Below are 25,791 nucleotides of genomic sequence, written 5' to 3' on the forward strand. Positions count from 1 at the left end.
TCACAATGGCAGACAGTTTAGATAAAGCCCAAACATTTGTTGTCCAGATGTCTGCACACAATTGAAAAGCCTTGCAGGTGTTACAGATACAAGGTTGTTCACTCAGGGACTGAATATGAACTATCTCTCTGAAAGCTGTTATTATTATTTAACAAGAGTAAACTGAGAATGTTTTAAATCTTTAGGGGGATTCTGAAATTCACTCCAATATCATCCCTTTAAAAATATATTATGTGCATAAAGAAGTATTTAAGTAATACACTAAACAAACATTTTAGTTTTGTTCCATGCCATTTGAAAAAAACAAAAAACATAAAAAAAATGGAATTTTTCAAAAATGCCTAATAAGGGGCCAGGGTAGCTCAGCAAGTATTGATGCTGACTACCACCCCTGGAGTCGCGAGTTCGAATCCAGGGTGTGCTGAGTGACTCCAGCCAGGTCTCCTAAGCAACCAAATTGGCCCGGTTGCTAGGGAGGGTAGAGTCACTTGGGGTAACCTCCTCGTGGTCACGATTAGTGGTTCTCGCTCTGAATGGGGCGCGTGGTAAGTTGTGAGTGGATCGCAGAGGGTAGCATGAGCCTCCACATACTGGGAGTCTCCGTGGTGTCATGCACAACGAGCCACATGATAAGATGTGTGGATTGACGGTCTCAGAAGCAGAGGCAACTGAGACTTGTCCTCTGCCACCCGGATTGAGGTGAGTAACTGCGCCACCACGAGGATTTACCAAGTAGTGGGAATTGGGCATTTCAAATTGGGAGAAAAGGGGATAAAAAAAAGAAGAAAAAAAAAGAAATGCCTTATAAATCTAACCATTCCTGTTATGTGCTATTTGTTTTATCTCCAAGTCAGAAACTTACTTTGTCCACTTTTAAAAGGGCCTACATAAAATGTGTTAAAAATGTAGCTGTTTACAAATATTTGTTTGTTATTTTCTATGTAAAAGCAGATATATTATTCTAAAATATATTGCAACTTTTAATGTTATCTTTATAAATGCATTTTATATCAAAGTAATAATGAACAGCTTTGTATAAATCTTTGAACACTGTTTTGTGGTTTCTTCTTTATGCAATGTGCAGTCTTACAGACCTAGAGTGCTGCAGATGTCACGCATGAGAGATTAAAGTGTATCCTGTCTCTATCCTGAGAAAACAATAAAGATCCACAAGAGGACTGTGTATAACTAATAAACAAAGACATGTCTGGAATGTGGCTTGTTGGACAAAATGGGATGCACTTTGTTCAACATTACAAAAATACATCTTCTCTGCTGCATGTTCATGAGTGTTTTACAGACTTTTACCTCTACATGAACTTAAAATAGACAGAAGTGGGATGAACTGCTCACTCCAAAGAAACCCACCCTCACAAAAAAAAAAAAAAAAAATACAATTTAATACAGTATTAGACAGGGGAGTGGTGTGGTGTCTGTCACTTCTGTGTGTACTGACGGAGCTGGGTTACAGTTAGGCCAGTGAACTATCTTACTAATAATATATTTATATATTAATGATTAAATAAATATTTAACTATTTAAATGAACTGTACTGCTTATAATAATACTTATAATTATTAATTGAGCTAATTAATTATTAATTAAAGCTAAAAAGTTAAAATTGTTGTTATTGTTATTTTTTCAATAAGAATTAAGATCTAGACTTGCTCCGCCAACCTTGAAAAACACTTATATATCTGAGCAAATAGAACAGCTCGCAAAAATCTATCTGAATATTTAACATAAATGGGTAACTCCCTATGTCCAGAAACTGAATTAGTTAAAAGAATATAGTTTCTTCTTCTTCTTCTTCTTTTTAGCTCCTGCATATCCTGTACCACACTCCAGTCCAGTCAGTGGCGGTAATGCACCTATAAGCTAGTTTGCCAACCGCCAGTAAACACCAAAGAAGAAGAAGACGATTGCACGTCTAATGCGCATGCGCTGTGTACGGCATGGGGCATGGAAGGGCAGAGCTGTTATCATAACAGACATGAATCTAAAAGAAGCGCACAAATAATGTGTTTTTACTTTTAAATCTGCAAGAAAATCATAGTAATTATTAGAGGCAGTAGATTTAAGCTTTTACAATGTTTCGGCATAGTAAGTCAATCATCACGAAACTCAGAAATTTGAGGTGAGAAATTTTACAATATCTCAGAATCTCTATTTGATTTTAAATAAACTTCAGTCTGCCAGTTTCAGACATAGCGTGTTCGTATTCGGACAGTTACTAATTTTCAATGATTATAAATGTAATGTTTTGGGTCAACATTTATATTTATTGTGATTTATATGTTTGTGTGATTTTATAGTGTTGAGCATTTGGCTTGTGTATGATGTAATCCACTCAGAGAAGCTCAGTAATGCGGTCAATTGACTGGTGTAAAGTCTCTAATGAATGAGGGGTTTGTAGTTTCCAGGGTTCATGGAGGTCGAAAGGCAGCTCTGCGGTGGAAAGAGCGCTGCAGTTCACAGTGGGACAGAGGATCCACGGATTCACTGTTAAAGAGGTGAATACGCCAAAAACATGGAAATACATTTCACACTGTGTCTCTATAGCAGTTTAATGTGTCCGATCCAATGAATTGTCACTTTCAAAACAATGATACACACCCATGAAGGTACATGCTGGTCGACCGATAGAGGATTTTGCCGTGGTAAAGGCCGATAACCGTTTAATCGGCAGAAAGTTTTTTAAAATCAGAACGTTTCATTATAAACATGCCCGAAATACTCCAGGCACTCTTATTTTGAAATATCTATGCTTACACAAACACACAAGGGAAACAAAACATGCACTCTTACAATTATCTACAATGTATAAAAATAGAATTACTATGAAGTAAACATTGTCATATAGGCTAATAAATACTGAATGAGCAGTAAATAAAAATAAAAGGATCATCATTCATCAATAGTACAATATCAGTGATCACTTGTCAATTATTGTCTTTTTTTGTATTTGTTTTTTATTTTTTATAATATTTCGCATTAATAACTGTGAATTAGTTCATAAACAGTAATGGTGACAGAGTCTTGGGTCTATTACAGTGCTCTAATGCTCTATAAATATCCACCATGTTAAGATTTTTGTAGCCTATATATTCACCAGATGAAGGGTTTGGTGAAGAACTACAAAAAAAAATAAAAAAAAAAATAGGTGGAATTAAAACTGGTGTGTAACTTTTTCAGTGTTAAAATACTTCCTTCTATCCCAGCTTATTATGCAGAGACATAATAAAAAAAAGTAATTCAGAGGTTAATTTTCTCGAAAACTGTAAATGCTTTGTCTCTGTGGCACTATAAAATCCCTGTGTTTGTTTAGAGCGAACCGCTTAGAACTGTCTGACAGTTTGAAAAACAGTGGACGAGGGGCATATTCAGAAAGCTTTTTTGAAAACATTGTTTATTTTTGCAGTTCTGTTCGATGGCGCTAGTTTTGCAGAAATTACATACTTTAAAAAAGCCAAAACAAACTTTTGCCGTTGATGCTTGCCGATAACCGATAGTTCCAAAAAGCAACTATCCTTACCTATAAATCGGTAATATCGGTAAAAGTAATATATAGGGTGACAGCTAGTACATGCTGTGTTGCCTAAAAGCCATAAGCAGCCTACAGTTACATTAATAAGTATTATTGGTGGAATAATTATTTATGCTGATTGATGTTATTAATATGTACATTTAGCAATTTATTGAACATTGGTGTCTTTTGACTGTGGCTTCCGTTTTATAAAACTAAAATCACTGTGAAGCGTGGCCTCTCATGGCTTGACTTGATATCTGGGACTTGTAGGGCATTCTTTAATTGTATTCATAATGTATCTTTCACATTTAAATGCCACAGTAATGTCGTAGAGCGCTAACGTAGAGTGTTATTGTCTAGGTAACTGCAGTGCCGGATTTGTTCCTAACGGCTGTTAAACTCACCCATGATGCCACTGGAGCTCAGTATCTACACGGAGCCAGAGATGATTCTAACAACCTATTCAGGTAGAGTGTGTGTGTGCATATGTGTTTCTGATACGAGACATCTGATGATCCTTACTTAAAGGAATGTTCCGGGTTCAATACAAGTTAAGCTCAATCGACAGCATTTGTGGCATAATGTTGATTACCACTTAGACCATAATGTTGATGACTTGTGAGGGACAAGTCGACAAGACATGTGACTTTTCTTAAAATAAAAAAATTAAAAAACAGTGAGGCACTTGCAATGGAAGTCAGTGGGGCCAGTCATTAAACGTTAAAATATACAGTATATATTTTTTTATTTATATAGCGCTTTTCACAACAGACGTCGTTTCAAAGCAGCTGTACAGGAAATTATGCTATAACAGAAAATAAAGCTGTAACGTCTTAGTAATCTTTGTGCTGTTTGATATTACAAATATGATTGTTGATTGTGCCTTAAGTAGATAATATTTGTAGTTAGACCCCCAGTGAGCCAGCCAAAGGCAACTTTGTCAAGGAACACAAAACTCCATAAGATGCTGGTTGATGGAGAAAAATAACCTTGGGAGAATTAAGGCTCACTTTGGGGGCCAGTTCCCCTCTGGCTAACCAGCATGAATATAATGCCAATATTAGTTATTAATTTGTAGAACAATGGTGTATTCCGGGCCATATGCATGTATACGCTGTATGCTTAATTTTTTTCCCAGGGCTGTTTGTGTATAACAACTTCTAAGGATCAGTATTTGCGTATACCCTTGGTATACCCACTTGTTTTGCTGCTTCAGAAGCCCATAATCTACTGTTGTGTTAGTTTCCCATTAACTGTATTGGATGCTGTTTTGTGAAACTGGAATATTAATTAACAAAATGTGCCAAACATCCCGTAATTAAAGGAAAAAATTGCGTTCCGCGATGCCATTTCTCCCTTATTTTAGCGTCACACACCCAAACTGCTGAGAATGTTTCACAAATCGAGAGAAATTGACCTGAAACACACAACTTTCCCGTGAGTTGTGTGAGATATCAGCTGTTTTAACACGGACGGCTTTGCGCTGAACACGTTTTTGCATCTGTCCGCGCTGTTTTTCAGTGTAAAGCAGCGTATCGTGCAGGAGCACCTGTATAAATGGGTCATTCCTACAATTCGGGGACATTAAGTCCCTAGTACAAGAGTTTGTGGTAGGCTTGTTCAAAGGAATAAAGACTTTTTATAATGTTACACACTTCTGTGGGCTTAAAAGTTACATTTTAAATAATTGAAGTCCTTTTCTATTGCACTGTGTCACTTCCTCATGTCTCTAAATCTGCACGTCAAATATCTTTGACAAAAGTAAATGCTAAATCGTTGGATTTCTATTTTTTCCCCCATACAATTAAGAGTTTAATGTTACATTCTCTCACTAACATGTATTCATTTGTGGTAAATGTGTCATTTTAACACTGATAGTGGAGGCTTTTTTGTGTGTCCCTTGATTTATTGTGCACCCTGTTATGTCATGATACCATGACCTTTCACTGAAGATATATGTTAGGAAATGACATCACACACACTGGAGGTGGACATCAGCCATTCTGCAAAATTACTTTGAGTTATTTGAAGTTTATAACTCTATTGTTTTATTTATGTTTTCCTTTATTTATGAAATAATAAATAAAACAATATGACGACATAACACCTTAAACCCTAAATCTACTGTAAAAATGCATTAAACCACATTTTGCTGAAATGCACCAGTTTTAACAGAAGAATGAATGTAAGTGCATTTAAAAAAGAAGTTCTAAATTTCTGTCTTTTAAACCCTCTAAAAAATTGTCTCCATTCACTTCTATTGTAAGTGCCTCACTGTAACCTCAATTTGTGCTTTTTTTTTTTTTTTTTTAAGAAAAGTTGTTTTTTTTTGTGTGTGTGTGTGTGTGTGTGTGTGTGTTACTGATTAACATTACACCACAAAGGCTGTCGATTGAGCTTAACTTGTATTGAACCTAGATTATTTTATATCCCTTTTTTACTTGATTATTACTTTCCCTTGTGTGTGTTGTGCGTGTGTTATTTTAGCGTGCAGTTCCGTACTACGCCCATGGACAGCACAGGGGTTCCTCACATTCTCGAGCACACAGTTCTGTGTGGTTCTCAGCGGTTCCCCTGCAGAGATCCCTTCTTCAGAATGCTCAATCGCTCTCTCTCCACCTTTATGAACGCATTCACGGGTACTTCTCGCTTCATGTTTAAAGGGATACTTTACCCAAAAATGAAATTTCTGTCACCATTCACTCAAAACGTTTCAAGGGAGATACTTGTTAGTGTTTAATGTTTTGTTATGTTGAGATTTGGAAGAGTTTCTGTTATGTTGGAGTGTTGCGGGTTACCATTATGATGAAGAGTGGAGCGTGAGCTTAGGATGAGAACAGGTACATTAGGTACAGAATGTTTATTGCTGTGCTAACCATAGCATAGTCACCAAGCTTGCTAACATTTAGCATGCTAACATTCTCTGTCACTCTGTCAAAGAGATTAATTTGAGTTAATTTGACATGTCTAATTTTGTTGTGTTTACCCAATTCAATTAGATCTCCTCTACACAAAGTATTTGAGTTAAAGGAACAGTTCACCCTAGAATGAAAATTCTCATTTACTCACCCTCATGCCACCCCAGATGTGTTTGACTTCCTTTCTTCTGCAGAACACAAGCAAAACATTTTAGAAGAATGTCTTAGCTCTTTTGGTCCATTCAATGCAAGTTAATGGGTACCAAAATTTTGAAGCTCATAAAACACAAAGGCAGCATGTAGGTAATCCATAAGACTCCAGTAGATAAATCCATGACTTTAGAAGCGATATGATAGGTGTGGGTGAGAAACAGATCAATATTACAGTTCTTTTTTACTATAAATCTTCACTTTAACTTCTTTTGTTTTTGCTGATTCGCATTCTTCATGCATATCGCCACCTACTGGGCAGGGAGGAGAATTTATAGTAATAAAGGACTTAAATATTGATCTGTTTTTCACCCACACCTATCATATTGCTTCTGAACACATGGATTATACCACTGGAGTCATATGGATTACTTTTATGTTGCCTTTATGTGCTTCTTGGAGCTTCGAAGTTCTGGATACCTTTCACTTGCATTGTATGAACCTACAGAGCTTAAATATTCTTCTAAAAATCTTCATTTGTGTCCTGCAGAAGAAAGAAAGTCATAAACATCTGGGATGGCATGAGGGTGAGTAAATGATGAAGGAATGTTCATTCTTGGGTGAACTAGTTCTTTTTAGAATACATAGTAATTTTAAGTTAAGAGAACTCATTTCAAACACGTGGAACCACTGTCAATGATTAAATCAAGTTCAGCCAAAGAGTTATTTTTTTTGAGTGTTTACTCACCCTCATGTTTTTGAATTGCTTTCTTTCTTGGAATACAAAAGGAGATGTTAGGCAGAATGGAAATCTTTTTTTTTTTTTTTTTTTTCCATACAATGAAAGTGAATTGTGACTGAGGTACACATTCTGCCAAACATCTTGTGTGTGTGTGTGTGTGTGTGTGTGTGTGTTTTCCACGGAAGAAAGATATGGGTTTGCAACCATATGAGAGTGTGTAAATGATGACAGAATTCATTTTTGGTTGAACTATAGTCTACTTATCCCTAAGTGAGTGTGTGTGATTTGTCTTCCTCATTTTGTGAAACTCTTTCCCCAGCAAGCGATTACACAATGTACCCGTTCTCCACCCAAAATGCCAAAGACTTCCAGAACCTCCTGTCTGTCTATCTGGATGCTGTTTTCTTCCCTTGTCTCAGAGAACTGGACTTCTGGTACAGGCCATGGCACTTACACACAGCTTTTATTTCAGCACATAACCTTGATTTGATGGGTTGTGTGTGCTTTTTTTTTTTAAGGCAGGAAGGTTGGAGACTGGAACACGAGACCCCCACAGACCCCTCGAGTCGACTGGTGTTTAAGGGCGTTGTCTTCAATGAGATGAAGGGAGTGTTTGTAAGAACTGATTTTCTGCCATCTAAAAATACAGTATATTAAAAATATGCATATAAAATGTGTACCTAATAATATGCTTTTGATAATAATCAGTCACCATATAGGTATCGGCCAGTAGGTATTTTTTTAAGCTTAAGTGTGTAATTTTTGCACCACTGAACAGAATTGTGAAAATAAATCTTGTTTTCATACAGCTTTTTTGAACCCTCCCCATCTGCCATTGATCAAACAAGATAGTCCTGTCCCAAACTCACGCCATTGGTCAAGCCAATGTTACTGTGTCAGTTTGGACAGGCTGCTCAAAACAAATAAAGCAATTTTATAGTGCCAAAGAGCCACAGTGTTTACAGTTTTTGAGGAAATCAGCCTACGAATGGCTCACTCATATTTGTCTCTGCATAATAAGCCGGGATAGGAGAGAAAGTATTATAACTTTGAAAAAGTTACACACTTCAGCTTTAATTATTATAGTTAAATTATATTGGTTTGACCTAAAATTCAAGTAGTGTTTTTACTATTCAAATATTTAAAGCTGAACGAGTACTCCATTAATTGTGCACATCCCAAATTATCACCCTTAAAATGAACTAGCTTAAAAATAGTTAGCAGCTATCAGTATTCATCAAAATTCTATCAGCGCATCCCTAAACATGCATAATAATAATAATAATGTACCTATACATACTGAAAATGATTCAGTCTGCATCTGTCCATGTATAAAAACTGTCAAAATATAACTGTTGATTTGATTTGAGTTGATTTGAATTTCTTATGTCACAGTAATTTTACAACTGTTTTCTAATAAACTCATGTTCTACCTCTGAATGTTTTGTGTGTAGTCAGATAATGAGCGAATTTACGCTCAGCACCTGCAGAATAAACTGTTCCCGGATCACACATATTCTGTGGTGTCTGGAGGAGAGCCGCTAGCCATCCCAGACTTGACCTGGGAACAGCTAAAACACTTTCACGCCACACACTACCACCCCAGCAATGCACGGTACTTGCATAATACCATCTATTTATAATATTGTGTGAGCATTAAGCAAACAGTAGATCACTGAGTATTCTGCATGGGTGTTTGCAGGTTCTTTACGTATGGGGACTTGCCGTTGGAGCAGCACCTGAAGCAGATTGAGGAGGAAGCTCTGTCTAAGTTTGAGAGAACAGAATCCAACACAGCAGTTCCACCACAAACACAATGGGACAAACCTGTAAGTTAAACGCATGCGGAAAAACCCGCAACATACTGAAACAAATATCTAAAATACTAAAGGTGGGAATCAGCAAGGACCTGGTGATAAGATTTAGGTAACACAAGCAGGGCACACACACTGCTTTTATTGTAAGATTCATGTGTATTTTCATATTTTGTTTTTGTTCAGAGAGCAGATCATGTGACTTGCCGACCTGACGCGCTGGCTCCTGACCCCACTAAACAAAATACACTCTGTATGAGCTATCTGCTTGGAGAGTAAGTGGATACATTAACACATCCCTATGCACGCACACACACAATTTAATTTTTTTTTAGCTTTATTCATTTGTTTCAATTTTTCATCTCACAAAACCTTTTCTTTCCAAACTCCAAAAAAACAAACTGAAAATGTTATTTTGCATGAAGAAAATTAAAGCCTTTTTAGGACCAATATACAGAATATAAATATATACAGTGTGTGTGTGTATATATATGTATATGTATATGTATGTATGTGTATATATATATATATATATATATATATATATATATATATATATATATACACACACACACACACACACACACACACACACACACACACACACACACACACACACACCAATCAGCCACAACATTAAAACCACCTGCCTAATAAATTCCAGAGTAAATTCTAGAGACTGTTGTGCGTGAAAATCCCAGGAGATCAGAAGTTACAGAAATACTCAAACAGTCATGCCACGGTCCAAATCACTGAGATCACATTTTTTCCCCATTCTGATGGTTGATGTGAACATTAACTGAAGCTCCTGACCCGTATCTGCATGATTTTATGCACTGCTGCCACACGATTGGCTGATTAGATAATCACATGGATGATTGTTGGTGCCAGACCGGCTGGTTTGAGTATTTCTGTAACTGCTGAGCTCCTGGGATTTTCACACACAACAGTCTCTAGAATTTACTCTGAATGGTGCCAGAAAGAAAAAGAACATCCAGTGAGCGGCAGTTCTGCAGATGGAAATGCCTTGTTGACGAGTGAGGTCAACAGAGAATGGCCAGACTGGTTCGAACTGACAAAGTCTATGGTAACTCAGATAGCTGTACAATCGTGGTGAGAAGAATATCATCTCAGAATGCTATTCTGAGATGCGGGTTGGTACTGTTTTGGCAGCACGAGGGGGACCTACACAATATTAGCCAGGTGGGTTTAATGTTGTGGCTGATCGGTGTAAATATATACATACATACATATATATATATATATATATACACACACACACTACCATTCAAAAGTTTAGGGTCACTTATTCTTTCTTTCTTTTTTCACATTTTAGAATAATAGTAAAGTCATCACAACTATGGAATAATAGAAATGGAAATATGGGAATTATGTTGTGACAAAAAAATACAAAATAAATCAAAACTGTGTTATATTTTAGCATCTTCAAAGTGGCCACACTTTGCCTAGATTTTGTCTTCTCTGTTGAAGTATCACAGACACATTTGAGGTGTTCACCCTGAGCCTCCTCTCCTCACTGATGATCTCTGGTCCAAACTCTCCATTCTACAAAGCTCTGATTGAGCCCAAAATCGGTTCAGACTTCTCTTCATCAGTGGGGTATGATGCAAGCCAGATCATTGTCTTGTTTGAAATGCCCTTTATTTTTCCAAAATGACTTTTGTCTGACCAAATCATTTTTCCAACATTATTCTGATCATCACAGTGAGAATGAAACTTTAAAATGTATAATTAATGCAGGTTTGATGGCAGCACTAGACGAGCCTCTTTCACCATCGGCCTTCAGGGCATGGCTGAGGATGACATTGAGCAGGTCAAACACATTATTGCCCAAACCATCGATGACATCATTGAGTGAGTATTGATTTTCTGTTCAGTTAAAAAATGTGCAGTGCTTTAATTCGAATCAGATGTTGACTACAGAATCATACTGTCTGTAGGTATATGGATTCAATTGGAGAGAATCTGAATTGTTTTTTTTAATTGTATTAATGTGAATTGTTTCAGAACCGGTTTTGAAGAGGATCGGATTGAAGCTCTGCTGCATAAGATCGAGATTCAGATGAAACATCAATCCACCAGCTTTGGCCTGGCTCTCACTTCAGTAAGTACTCATGCACACACATACTGAAGAGGACCTCTCAACTTCTATTATTGTTTTTAAATTTTGGCCTTTTCCCACTTTTATTGATAGTTATAGTAGAGGAAAGAAATGTTGCATTGAAGAAGGGGAATCGCAATTACTCAATTGCATTGAGATTAAGGAATGATAGCACTAAAAATTCACAAGGTAAAACATCATATAATGTGTAGTTGTAGTGCTTTCGATATAGTAAAGGGTGAATATAATATACAAATCAATCCTTTTTGTTTTTATTAGCATTTTTCATACTGTCCCAACTTTTTCAAAATTGGGGTTGTGTATATACAGTTGAAGTCAGAAGTTTACATACACCTTAGCCAAATATATTTAAACTCCTACATTTTCACAATTCCTGACATTTAACCGTAGAAAACTTTCCCAGTCTTAGGTCAGTTAGGATCACTTCTTTATTTTAAGAATGTGAAATGTCAGAATAATAGTAGAGAGAATGATTTATTTCAGCTTTTATTTCTTTCATCACATTCCCAGTGGGTCAGAAGTTTATATACACTTTGTTAGTATTTGGTAGCATTACCTTTAAATTGTTTAACTTGGGTCAGACGTTTTGGGTAGCCTTCCACAAGCTTCTCTCAATAAGTTGCTGGGATTTTGGTCCATTTCTCCAGACAGAACTGGTGTAACTGAGTCAGGTTTGCTTGCACAAGCTTTTTCAGTTCTGCCCACAAATTTTCTATCGGATTGAGGTCATGGCTTTGTGATGGCCAATACTTTGATGTTGTTGTCCTTAAGCAATTTTGCCACAACTTTGGAGGTATGCTTGTGGTCATTGTCCATTTAGAAGACCCATTTGTGACCGAGCTTTAACTTCCTGGCTGATGTCTTGAGATGTTGCTTCAATATATCCACAATTTTCCTTCATGATGCCATCTATTTTGTGAAGTGCACCAGTCCCTCCTGCAGCAAAGCACCCCCACAACATGATGCTGACACCCCCATGCTTCACAGTTGGGATGGTGTTCTTCGGCTTGCAAGCCTCACCCTTTTCCTCCAAACATAATGATGGTCATTATGGCCAAACAGTTAAATTTTTGTTTCATCAGACCAGAGGACATTTCTCCAAAAAGTAAGATCTTTGTTTCCATGTGCACTTGCAAACTGTAGTCTGGCTTTTTTATGGCGGGTTTGGAGCAGTGACTTCTTCCTTGCTGAGCAGCCTTTCAGGTTATATCGATATAGGACTCGTTTTACTGTGGATATAGATACTTGTCTACCTGTTTCCTCCAGCATCTTCACAAGGTCCTTTGCTGTTATTCTAGGATTGATTTGCACTTTTTGCACCAAACTACATTAATTTCTAGGAGACAGAATGCATCTCCTTCCTGAGCGGTATGATGGCTGCGTGGTCCCATGGTGTTTATACTTGCATACTATTGTTTGTACAGATGAACGTGGTACTTTCAGGCATTTTCCAAGGATGAACCAGATTTGTGGAGGTCCACAATTTTTTTTCTGAGGTCTTGGCTGATTTCTTTTGATTTAACCATGATGTCAAGCAAAGAGGCAATAAGTTTGAAGGTAGCCCTTAAAATACATCCACAGGTACATCTCCAGTTAACGCCACTTAGCCAGAAGCGAATTGACTAATTTCCTAAAGGCTTGACATCATTTCTGGCATTTTCCAAGCTGCTTAAAGGCAAAGATAACTTAGTGTATGTAAACTTCTGACCCACAGGAATTGTGATATAGTCCATTAAAAGTGAAACAATCTGTCTGTAAACAATTGTTGGAAAAATGACTCGTGTCATGCACAAAGTAGATGTCCTAAACGACTTGCCAAAACTATAGTTTGCTAATATGAAATGTGTGGAGTGGTTAAAAAATGAGTTTTAATGACTTCAACTTAAGTGTATATACATTTCTGACTTCAGCTAATATATATATATATATATATATATATATATATATATATATATATATATATATATATATATATATAGCAGCTCTGGAAAACATTAAGAGACCACTGCAAAATTATCAATTTCTCTGGATTTACCATTTATAGGTATGTGTTTGTGTAAAATGAACATTTTTGTTTTATTCTATATAGTACTGACAACATTTCTCCAAAATTCCAAATAAAATTTTTGTCATTTAGAGCATTTATTTGAAGAAAATGAAACTGGTCAAAATAACATGATAATAAAGATGCAGTGTTTTCAGACCTCGAATAATGCAAAGAAAATAAGTTCATATTAATTTTTAAGCAACACAGTAATGCTTTAACATGGAAGAGTTCAGAAATCAATATTTAGTGGAATCAATCACAGCTTTCATACATCTTGGCAAGCTGTATACCAGTCTTTCACATTGCTGTTGGGTGACTATGCCACTCCCGGCGCAAAAATTAAAGCAGCTCGGCTTTGTTTGATGGCTTGTGGCTATCCAGCTTCCTATTGCACATTCCAGAGGTTTTCAATGGGGTTCATGACAGGGTATTGATCCGGTGGTCCTCCATCCACACCTTGGTTGACCTGGCTGTGTGCCCGATTCCAGCCTTGCTGAAGCACCCCAAGATCATCACAGATCCTCCACCTTGTCATCTAATTGTTAGATGGAGACCTGGAGAGGCCTTCAAGCCACAGTGTCTCGCACCCTCTGTGAAATTTGGTGGAGGATCAGTGATGATCTGGGGGTGCTTCAGCAAGGCTGGAATCTGGCAGATTCGTCTTTGTGAAGGACACAAGAATCAAGCCACGTACAAGGTTATCCTGGAAGAAAACTTGCTTGCTTCTGCTCTGACAATGTTCGGCAACTCTGAGGATTGGTCTTTCCAGCAGGGTGTGGATGGAGGACCACTGGATCAAGACCCTGTCATGGCTAGCCTAATCTCCAGACCTGAACCCCACTGAAAACTTCTGGAATGTGATCTAGAGGAGGATGGATTGCCACAAGTCATCAAACAAAGCCAAGCTGCTTGAATTTTTGCACCAGGAGTGGCATAACGTCACCCAACAGCCATGTGAAAGACTGGTAGAGAGCATGCCAAAATGCAATCAAGCTGTGATTGAAAATCAGGGTTATTCCACTAAATATTGATTCCTGAACTCTTCCTATGTTAAAATATTAGTACTGTGTTGTTTAAAAATGAATATGCACTTGTTTTCATTGCATTATTTTTGGTCTGAAAACACTGCATCTTTTTTGTTATTTTGACCAGTTGTCATTTTCTGCAAATAAATGCTCTAAATGACTATATTTTTATTTTTTATTTGGGAGAAATGTTGTCAGTACTTTAAAGAATAAAACAAAAATGTTAATTTTACACAAACACATGCCTAAAAATAGTAAATCCACAGAAACTGATAATTGTGCGGTGGTCTCTTATTTTTTTCCAGAGCTGTGTGTGTATGTATGTGTGTGATATATATATATATATTATACACACACACACACACACACACATACACTGGCGGCCAAAAGTTTAGAATAATGTACAGATTTTGCTCTTATGGAAAGAAATTGGTACTTTTATTCACCAAAGTGGCATTCAACTGATCAAAATGTATAGTCAGGACATTAATAACATGAAAAATTACTATTACAATTTGAAAAAAAAAATAAAAAAATTCAAAACATCTTAAACTACTTCAAAGATTTCTCATCAAAAAATCCTCCACGTGCAGTAATGACAGCTTTGTAGATCCTTGGCATTCTAGCTGTCAATTTGTCCAGATACTCAGGTGACATTTCACCCCACACTTCCTGTAGCACTTGCCATAGATGTGGCTGTCTTATCGGGCACTTCTCACGCACCTTACAGTCTAGCTGATCCCACAAAAGCTCAATGGGGTTAAGATCCATAACACTCTTTTCCAATTATCTGTTGTCCAATGTCTGTGTTTCTTTGCCCACTCTAACTTTTTCTTTTTGTTTTTCTGTTTTTTGTTTGTTTCAAAAGTGGCTTTTTCTTTGCCATTCTTCCCATAAGACCTGCACCCCTGAGTCTTCTCTTTACTGCTGTACATGAAACTGGTGTTGAGCGGGTAGAATTCAATGAAGCTGTCAGCTGAGGACATGTGAGGCGTCTATTTCTCAAACTAGAGACTCTGATGTACTTATCCTCTTGTTTAGTTGTACATCTGGCCTTCCACATCTCTTTCTGTCCTTGTTAGAGCCAGTTGTCCTTTGTCTTTGAAGACTGTAGTGTACACCTTTGTATGAAATCTTCAGTTTTTTTGTCAATTTCAAGCATTGTATAGACTTCATTCCTCAAAACAATGATTGACTGACGAGTTTCTAGAGAAAGCTGTTTCTTTTTTGCCATTTTTGACCTAATATTGACCGTAAGACATGCCAGTCTATTGCATACTGTTGCAACTCTAAAACAAAAACAAAGACAATGTTAAACTTCATTTAATGAACCAAATAGCTTTCAACTGTGTTTGATATAATGGCAAGTGATTTTCTAGTACCAAATTAGCAATTTAGCATGATTACTCAAGGATAAGGTGTTGGAGTGATGGCTGCTGTCTAGATTTGATCAAAAAGGACTTTTTTCAAATAGTGATGGTGCTGTTTTTTACATCAGTAATGTCCTGACTATACTTGTGATCAGTTGAATGCCACTTTGGTGAATTAAAGTACCAATTTCCCTTCTGAAACAGCAAAATCTGTACATTATTCCAAACTTTTGTCCGCCTGTGTGTGTGTGTTATGTATGTATGTATGTATGTATGTGTATATATATATTAGTATATATATATTAGTATATATTTACACAAATAGATATTTTAATATTTTACATTTTAACACTTTTGAAATAACATATTTCTTTTATTAATTTACACGCATTTCATTTAAATGACAAATAAAACAATCACATTACTTATGCCTCTTTCTCTCTGTCAGTACATTGCATCCTGTTGGAATCATGATGGAGATCCAGTGCAGCTCTTAAAGATCAGTGAGAGTGTGTCCAGATTCAGAAAGTGTTTAAAAGAGAACCCACGCTACCTACAGGAAAAAGTCCAGCAGTACTTTAAGGTAGAATTCCTTCATTTATGTCAATCCAGATTTTCACTAGCACACTGTCAATTCTTGTATCTCACGTTACATGACTATGCGCAGTACATCTCTTAACCGAGAGGTTTTAATTCCATCTCTATTTTTTGCTGTTAAATTGTTTGTCTTACTGTAAGTTGTGTTATGTGCCATTTTTTGTGTTGTTTTCACATTCACCAAGAAAAATTTCTTATACTCTTATACTTGCTGAATAAAGGTCTAAAGTCTTAGTACTGAGTCCTTTTTGTTGCTTGATTTCAGTTTTTGGTGCTTGCTTGTTTGCACTGTGTTGCTGAATTAAAACCTTTGTATGTGTGTTTCAGGATAACACACACAGACTGACCCTGTCCATGAGTCCTGATGAGAGATTCCTGGAGAAACAGGCAGAAGCTGAAGAGCAGAAGCTACAACGGAAGATACAGAATCTCACTGAAGCAGACCACAAAGACATCTATGAGAAAGGTATGATCACGAGACAATGAACGGTTGAGAATATCTCAGGTTTGCTACTGTAAAGGTTTTATGGTTAATTGTAGTTTTACTCTTTCAGGTTTGCAGCTGTTGGCTGCTCAGAGCACAACTCAAGATGCTTCCTGTCTACCTGCTCTAAAGGTGTCTGACATCGAGCCGACCATTCCCTACACACCTGTACAGCTGGATACTGCCGGTAAAAAAATAAAACATGCATACATTTATATAACACTAACAGCCATTTAGCTGGCTTTTAAAGGAACAGTTCACACAAATTGAATATTCTGTCATAATTGACTCACCCTCATGTTGTTCCAAATCCATATGAACACAAAAGGAGGTGTTTGGCAGGATGTTAGCCTCAGACATCAATCACTTTCATTGCATCTTTTTTCCATACAATGAAAATAAAAGGGGACTGAGACTGAACAACTATAGAGGCAAACCACACAGTCACAATACATTGTCTAAACCCCCTATTTCGCACTCTTTCTCTCTCTTGTCTGTCTGAAGGTGGTGTGCCTGTGCAGTACTGTGAGCAGCCCACTAATGGCATGGTCTATTTTAGAGCTATGTGTAACCTCAACTCTCTCCCTGAAGACCTGAAGATCTACGTTCCCCTGTTCTGCAGTGTCATCACCAAGTATGATGTTTGTGACTTTTTATGGTTTATTAATGCAATATAATTTATTGTTGAATGTATTAATTCCAAATAGACAAAACCTTATCACTTGGTTAAATGTTAAATTGTTTCCTTAAAATAAGTACTGATTTAGCTAAATCAGTCCAGTCCGTGTGGACACATGTAACTAAGTTAGAAAGTGTTCCCTGATGTACAGAAAATGACGTCTAAAATTATTTAATCACAGGTTGGGCTGTGGGGAGCTGGATTATCGTCAGCAGGCCCAGCGTATTGAGCTGAAGACAGGAGGAATGTCTGTCTCTCCACAAGTCATACCAGATATTGATGACCTTGATTTGTATGAACAGGTATCTGTCTCTCATTCTTTTTTTCTTTTCCTATCTATCATGAGAATTTACAGTACATACATATGCTGTTGATACATTTCTGTCCACAGACACAATGTCCTCAGGTGACATTTCACCCCACACTTCCTGTAGCACTTGCCATAGATGTGGCTGTCTTGTCGGGCACTTCTCACACACCTTACAGTCTAGCTGATCCCACAAAAGCTCAATGGGGTTAAGATCCATTACACTCTTTTCCAAATATCTGTTGTCCAATGTCTAACCTTTTCTTTTTCTGTTTCAAAAGTGGCTTTTTCTTTGCAATTCTTCCCATAAGACCTGCACCCCTGAGTCTACTCTTTATTGTTGTACATGAAACTGGTGTTTAGCGGGTAGAATTCAATGAAGCTGTCAGCTGAGGACATGCGAGGCATCTATTTCTCTACATATTGCATTTAAACAGCAAAAATAATTTTTACGTTTGGAGTTATTCTTGAGATTTATGTTTGATGTTTGAGCTTATGTCATATAGTAGTAGACCGATTATATCTATCTGTCTAATACATATATATATATATATATATAAAAGAGAGAGAGATGTATAAACTGATGGCCAAAAGTTTGGAATAATGTACAGATTTTGCTGTTTCGGAAGGAAATTGGCTTTTTAATTCACCAAAGTGGCATTCAACTGATCACGAAGTATAGTCAGGACATTACTGAGGTAAAAAACAGCACCATCACTATTTGAAAAAAAATGTAATTTTTGGGGCCTCATCTAAAATCAAATCTAGACAGGCCCCATTTCCAGCAGCCATCACTTAAACACCTTATTCTTGAGTAATCATGCTAAATTGCTAATTTGGTACTAGAAAATCACTTGCCATTATATCAAACACGGCTGAAAGCTATTTGGTTCATTAAATGAAGCTTAACATTGTCTTTGTTTTTGAGTTGTCACAGTATGCAATAGACTGGCATGTCTTAAGGTCAATATTAGGTCAAAAATGGCAAAAAAATAAACAGCTTTCTCTAGAAACTCATCAGTCAATCATCGTTTTGAGGAATGAAGGCTATACAATGCTTGTAATTGCCAAACAACTGAAGATTGCATACAAAGGTGTACACTACAGTCTTCAAAGACAAAGGACAACTGTCCCTAACAAGGACAGAAAGAGATGTGGAAGGCCAGATCAGCAGTTATAGAAATACTCAAACTAGCCCATCTGGTGCCAACAATCATGCCACGGTCCAAATAACTGATCACATTTTTTCCCCATTCTGATTGTTGATGTGAACATTAACTGAAGCTCCTGACCCGTATCTGCATAATTTTATGCACAGCTGCCACATGATTGGCTGATTAGATAATCACATGGAGGATTGTTGGTGCCAGACCGGCTGGTTTGAGTATTTCTCGAATGGTGCTAAAAACTAAAAAAACATCCAGTGAGCGGCAGTTCTGTGGATGGAAATGCCGTGTTGATGAGAGAGGCCAACAGAGAATGGCCAGACTGGTTCAAACTGACAAAGTCTACGGTAACTCAGATAACCACTCTGTACAATTGTGCTGAGAAGAATATCATCTCAGAATGCTATTCTGAGATGCGGGTTGGCGCTGTTTTGGCAGCACGAGGGGGACCTACACAATATTAGGCAGGTGGTTTTTAATGTTGTGGCTGATCGGTGTAAATATACTGTGTATAGGAACTATCGGTTATCTGCAAAAACTATGCTGATAGTTTGTAGTATTTTTGTCTGTGCTGGTCATAGTATGGACAGGCTTAGAATTAGAATCGGCCGATTAATCGGTTATCTGCCGTTTCCACCACCTTAGTTATCAGTATCGACAAAATCTGTCGACCTCTATTTTAGCATCACCTGAGTAGTTTTGTTAAATATTGGGGCAAGTGTGTAATCCATGTTTACTTGTCTACATGCGTGTCTGCATGTTTTGTAGGGTATTATCCTCACTTCCTCCTGTCTGGAGAGGAATCTACCTGATATGTTTCAGCTCTGGAGTGACCTATTCAACAGGTCAGTCTTTTAAACTTTTTTAATGGGACAGAAAAAATATGATTTCATGATTATAATTTTTTTTTCTAGGGATCAAATTTACTCTTAATGTAAAGTGTAAAAAAAATCTCTGCAAGTGTAAGTTCTTTTAAAAGTGAAAACATTTATTCAACATCTCCAGCCCTCATTTTGATGATGAGGAGCGTCTGCGTGTGCTGGTAATGATGTCAGCTCAGGAACTGTCCAATGGGATATCGTACTCTGGTCACATGTACGCGATGACACGGGCAGCTCGATCCCTCACGCCCACGGCTGACCTGCAGGAGATGTTCGGTGGAATGGACCAGGTGAGTGTTGTGACAACTCTTCAAGAGCTTGGGAGAAATGACATGGTAGCAAGGTTATTATAGTTTTGAATTTCATTTTTATTATTATTATTTTCCAATGTGTCCTTTCAATTTAGCTTTGTTTTTGTTACTTTTCAAAGTATGAGTATTAAAGTTTTTTGTGTGTGTGTGTGTGTTTTTGTTTTCAGTTTATTTAGGTTTTTTTTTAGATTTTAATATTTAGTGCTGCCAAAATTAATGTGTGAACTGGTATAATTTAAATATGGTTATCAAGGTTTAATTTCTCAGGACTGTCTTGTGTTATCACTGTCTAGTGGCATTTTCATGTTTAATGGAGGCAGGTTATTAAGGATTAAAATTTTATGATACTGTGTATAAAAAAAATAAATAATTTGATGTAAAATTTTTTTTTTTTTTTTTTTTTGAAGTAATGAAAAAGTATTTAAGTGTACTTTCCAATTGTTTTTTTATTTTTTTTATTTCAGTTAATGTTTTGTTTTATTTATATATTTTTATTAACAAAAATAACACTGCATGGCTGGTAAACTAATAGATTGATTCGATAAATGACATATTTTAATTTTAGGTGAAGTTTATGAAAAGGATTGCAGAAATGACTGATCTCACATCAGTTTTGAGAAAACTTCACAGGATAAAGAGGCACCTGTTCAATCCAGAAAACATGAGGTAAACAACAGCAACACAACTTGATGTAAACAACAAGTGGCAACACAGCATGAGGTAAACGGCAACGAATAATTCCACGATTCATTAGAAACATTGCCATCTGTAAGGCTTGAAACTTCCTGTCTCATCCTAGAGTTCCTTGCGAGTATTCATCAGGCAGCACTGCTCTTACTTTGTTGTTTTTAGATATTTGACCTTTTAAATATTATGAATCATGATATCATCATTTCAGGTGTGCAGTGAATGCCACTCCCCAGAAAATGTCTCATGTCGCTGGGGAAGTCGAGAGTTTTATTGGTAATATAGCAGCCAATAGGAAGGAGCGCAAACCTGTCAGGCCAACCGTTGTCGAGGTGAGATGACAGATTGTAAAGTTTTGTTTTGTTCAGTTAAATGAGGAATAAATGTTTACATCAGATATAATCACATATTTGTGCATTTTTTGCACAGAGGTCACTGGATCCTCAAGCTGGATCAGCTGCAAGTCGGAAACTCATTTCAGTAAGTGCATTATACGGTATCACAACATACAAAACTGACATTTATCTGACAATGTGAAATGTTTCTCTCCTGTTCATCCTCACAGGAGCCTCATTTCAAACCCTGTCAGATGAAGACGTATTTCCAGCTTCCCTTTCCTGTGAACTTTGTCAGTGAGTGTGTACGCACAGTCCCGTTCTCACACGCTGATTACGCCAGGTACAACACAAACACACACTCTCACTTCTATAAAAAGAAGTTCATTACACTTGCTCACAGTGTGTTTTTCTCTCTGTCACGTTCTCTTAGTCTGTGTATTTTAGGAAGTATGATGACTGACAAGTTCTTGCATGGAGAGATCAGAGAAAAGGGTGGAGCTTATGGAGGTGGTGCTAGAATGGGAGGCGGTGGCTTGTTCTCTTTTTATTCCTTTAGGTATGTCTAATAATTATTTTTGTAAACTTATACATTATTTATAGCCTACAAGCTCCAGAACATTCCATTTAGTTTGTTTGGTTTAGTCTTAGTTGTATAGTAATGTATATGTGGTAAGTTGCTCATGTTTTGTCTTGCTGTCATGGCGATCTCTCAGCGATCCAAACTCCACCCAGACATTATCGGCATTCCGTGGCGGAGTAGATTGGGCACGAGCGGGAAAGTTTACCCAGCAGGATATCGATGAGGCAAAGCTCTCTGTTTTCTCTGCTGTTGATGCACCTGTTGCCCCCTCAGATAAAGGTCAGGAATTTTGAGTGAAACTTGAATTAATATTATTATTGTGTAATGAGTTTGTCCCTGTCTCTGTAATATTGTGCAATTCATATTGTTGTTTATTTAGATGTGAGTGTTTTGTGTTTGGTGTTGAAATGTTCAGATTGTTCATTTAGATGTTTGAATATGTGTGTTTTTATGTTAGATGTTTAAATGTTCATTTAGATGTTTGAATGTGTGAGTGTTGCAGTTGTGCTCAAAAGTTTGCATACCCTGGCAGAAATTGTGAAATTTTGCCATTGATTTTGAAAATAAGACTGATCATGCAAAAAAACTGTCTTTTATTTAAGGATAGTGATCATATGAAGCCATTTATCATCACATAGTTGTTTGGCTCCTTTTTAAATCATGATAACAGAAATCACCCAAATGGCCCTGATCAAAAGTTTACATACCCTTGAATGTTTGGCCTTGTTACAGACACACAAGGTGACACACACAGGTTTAAATGGCAATTAAAGGCTAATTTCCCACACCTGTGGCTTTTTAAATTGCAATTAGTGTCTGTGTATAAATAGTCAATGAGTTTGTTAGCTCTCACATGGATGCACTGAGCAGGCTAGATACTGAGCCATGGGGAGCAGAAAAGAACTGTCAAAAGACCTGCGTAACAAGGTAATGGAACTTTATAAAGATGGAAAAGGATATAAAAAGATATCCAAAGCCTTGAAAATGCCAGTCAGTACTGTTCAATCACTTATTAAGAAGTGGAAAATTCAGGGATCTCTTGATACCAAGCCAAGGTCAGGTAGACCAAGAAAGATTTCAACCACAACTGCCAGAAGAATTGTTCGGGATACAAAGAAAAACCCACAGGTAACCTCAGGAGAAATACAGGCTGCTCTGGAAAAAGACAGTGTGGTTGTTTCAAGGAGCACAATATGACAATACTTGAACAAAAATGAGCTGCATGGTCGAGTTGCCAGAAAGAAGCCTTACTGCACCAATGCCACAAAAAAGCCCGGTTACAATATGCCCGACAACACCTTGACACACCTCACAGCTTCTGGCACACTGTAATTTGGAGTGACGAGACCAAAATAGAGCTTTATGGTCACAACCATAAGCGATCTGTTTGGAGAGGGGTCAACAAGGCCTATAGTGAAAAGAATACCATCCTCACTGTGAAGCATGGTGGTGGCTCACTGATGTTTTGGGGGTGTGTGAGCTCTAAAGGCACGGGGAATCTTGTGAAAATTGATGGCAAGATGAATGCAGCATGTTATCAGAAATTACTGGCAGACAGTTTGCATTCTTCTGCACGAAAGCTGCGCATGGGATGATCTTGGACTTTCCAGCACGACAATGAGCCTAAGCACAAGGCCAAGTTGGCCCTCCAGTGGTTACAGCAGAAAAAGGTGAAGGTTCTGGAGTGGCCTTCACAGTCTCCTGACCTTAATATCATCGAGCCACTCTGGGGAGATCTCAAACGTGCGGTTCATGCAAGACGACCAAAGATTTTGCATGACCTGGAGGCATTTTGCCAAGACGAATGGGCAGCTATACCACCTGCAAGAATTTGGGGCCTCATAGACAACTATTACAAAAGACTGTACGCTGTCATTGATGCTAAAGGGGGCAAAACACAGTACTAAGAACTAAGGGTATGCAGACTTTTGAACAGGGGTCATTTCATTTTTTTCATTGTTGCCATGTTTTGTTTTATGATTGTGCCATTCTGTTATAACCTACAGTTGAATATGAATCCCATAAGAAATAAAAGAAATGTGTTTTGCCTGCTCACTCATGTTTTCTTTAAAAATGGTACATATATGACCAATTCTCCAAGGGTATGCAAACTTTTGAGCACAACTGTACAGTATGTTTGGTGTTTAAATGTTATAATTTTTCATTTAGATGTTTGAATGTGTAGGTGTTTTTATGTTTGGTGTTTAAATGTTCTAATTGACCCTTCGTTAAGCTCTGCCCCCTCTCTGACAAGCACTGCAAAACAGCTAATTGGAATGAATGGCAGATTGCCATGAAGAACACATTTTTTATGTTTGGTGTTTAAATGTTCTAATTGTTGTTTATTTAGATGTTTGAATGAGTGGTTATGTTTGGTGTTTAAATATTCAGATGGTTTATGTAGATGTTAGATGTGTGGGTGCTGGGTGTTTAAAAGTTCAGATTGTGGTGTTTTGTGTTTAAACTCAATCATTTAACTCAAATCAACATTTAAACACAAAAACATCCAAACATGTTCAGATTGTGTTTACATGTTTTAGATGTGACGGTGTGTTTGTGTAGAAATTTTTTGGTTTGTTGTATTGGTGTTTTTGTGTTTGGTGTTTAAATGTTCAGAATATTTTCTTTTTTAAGTTTGGATGTGTGGGAGTGTTTGTTTATGTTCAGATTTTTGTATGTTTAGGTTTGGGATGTTTAGGAGTGTTCTGTGTTTGTAAACGTTCAGGTTTTTGTGTGCTTGAACAAAGTTGCATTCTGGCACAATGACATCATCTCTGTGCTGCAGGTTTGGAGCGTTTTTTAAATGGCATTACAGATGAAATGAAGCAAAGACATAGAGAAAGACTGTTTGCAGTGACTGATAAAAACCTGATCGACGTTGCTGGCAGGTAAAAATTGATTCAAATGGACATAGTTATAAATAAACCAACAGTTATGTTATAAACTCATCTATTAGTATTAATATTTTCAGTAACACTAAAATAAGATTTTATTTGTTAACATTAGTAAGTACATTAGGTATCATGAACTATCTATGAGCAATATATTTTTACAGCATTAAATCATGGTTAATGTTTATTTATGACTGTACAATTATTCATTGTTAGTTCATGTTAGTTCATAATGCATTAACTAATGTTAATGTATTCCAAGTTTTAGTATGTGTTAAAATTAACCAAAGTGTTGTATTGTTTATTGTTAGTTCATGTTAACTACTGACTGTAATTACCAAATGTTAACAAAAACTACTTTTTTGTATTGTAAAATATTTAGAATATATATGCTTTTTTTTTTTAACAGGTATCTGGGTATCGGCCAGCAGACATGTGGTGTGGCTATTTTAGGCCCAGAAAATGAAAGCATCAGAAAAGACCCATCCTGGTTGGTCAAATAAGATGTTTTGTTCCTCGCTTCCTTTTTATTTGGAACGAGAAAGACATGCGCGCATTCCTGGTACACGCACAAATAATTCTTACGTTATGGTTCCGTAACAGAACAGACTCACCAGTTTCTCAAACTCGCACCTGCATTCACTGTTCTCTTTATTACCATCATAGGCACTTTTTAAATAAACAGAACAGCTCCTGAATATTTACAAGGATATTCAAATGCTCTAATGTTTACTTTTACATATTATGTTAATGATCATGCTGACCTTTACAGTTTTGTTTGTTTTTGCAGTAATTTAAAAACCAGCACAATTCTGCAGGTTTTGCCATTAGGGGTCTGAGATCTGTGAAATAGTAAAATATTATTTATGGGATGTATAGAATTATAATAACATGTTTAAACAGAATTAAGTTTTGGAAAACATTTGAAATCCTATGAAAAACTTCACCTTTATATCATTTTAATTTCAAATTATCAATAAATGTGCAATGTGTAGTATTTTTATATTGCATGCATTCTGTCCAAATCTATGCAACAGTGATCTCTTAATACATTTATAAATGACAAAACACTGATTACATCCTAAAGGGAGTTTATGCAGCATTGGTGGCTTACAAACACATTATACCTATG

At 36.9% G+C, this 25,791-nt stretch overlaps 2 protein-coding genes across 3 annotated transcripts in view; one reads left to right on the forward strand and one right to left on the reverse strand.

The window, feature by feature from the left end:
* Positions 1–1,353: 1,353 nt before the first annotated feature.
* Positions 1,354–25,656, forward strand: LOC127441098 (presequence protease, mitochondrial-like). Of its 2 annotated transcripts, XM_051698279.1 has the most exons (27): positions 1,354–2,137; positions 2,417–2,513; positions 3,890–3,996; positions 6,017–6,168; positions 7,659–7,773; positions 7,858–7,954; positions 8,794–8,954; positions 9,042–9,168; positions 9,340–9,428; positions 10,645–10,773; positions 10,915–11,028; positions 11,182–11,278; positions 16,187–16,321; positions 16,663–16,801; positions 16,890–17,006; positions 17,324–17,453; positions 17,680–17,800; positions 19,740–19,816; positions 19,977–20,142; positions 20,729–20,829; positions 21,062–21,182; positions 21,280–21,330; positions 21,416–21,528; positions 21,619–21,744; positions 21,902–22,047; positions 24,554–24,656; positions 25,069–25,656. In XM_051698279.1, the coding sequence occupies exons 1-27, from the start codon at positions 2,091–2,093 to the stop codon at positions 25,160–25,162; spliced, it is 3,072 nt and encodes a 1,023-aa protein (XP_051554239.1). In that variant the 5' UTR covers positions 1,354–2,090; the 3' UTR covers positions 25,163–25,656. The 2 variants fall into 2 exon arrangements, with proteins under 2 accessions (XP_051554239.1, XP_051554240.1); XM_051698280.1 differs by lacking the exons at positions 21,902–22,047; positions 24,554–24,656; positions 25,069–25,656 and having other exon boundaries at positions 21,282–21,330.
* The window catches only part of LOC127441101 (ATP-dependent 6-phosphofructokinase, platelet type-like), a 42,641-nt gene continuing 36,893 nt past the window's right edge, over positions 20,044–25,791 (reverse strand). The window contains exon 24 of the transcript XR_007897272.1: positions 20,044–20,169. The gene's annotated coding sequence lies outside the window, so the exon portion shown is untranslated. The remainder of the gene's footprint in view (positions 20,170–25,791) is intronic.

Source organism: Myxocyprinus asiaticus, chromosome 5 (assembly GCF_019703515.2).
Source record: "Myxocyprinus asiaticus isolate MX2 ecotype Aquarium Trade chromosome 5, UBuf_Myxa_2, whole genome shotgun sequence".
In the NCBI taxonomy this organism is placed as follows: domain Eukaryota; kingdom Metazoa; phylum Chordata; class Actinopteri; order Cypriniformes; family Catostomidae; genus Myxocyprinus; species Myxocyprinus asiaticus.

Excerpts from the sequence above, each read along its gene's own strand:
- LOC127441098 (XM_051698279.1), top strand. The coding sequence starts at position 2,091 with ATGTTTCGGCATAGTAAGTCAATCATCACGAAACTCAGAAATTTGAG. Across the intron at positions 6,169-7,658 it reads CTTTATGAACGCATTCACGG|CAAGCGATTACACAATGTAC; the intron begins GTACTTCTCGCT and ends CTCTTTCCCCAG. Across the intron at positions 17,801-19,739 it reads ACCTTGATTTGTATGAACAG|GGTATTATCCTCACTTCCTC; the intron begins GTATCTGTCTCT and ends CATGTTTTGTAG.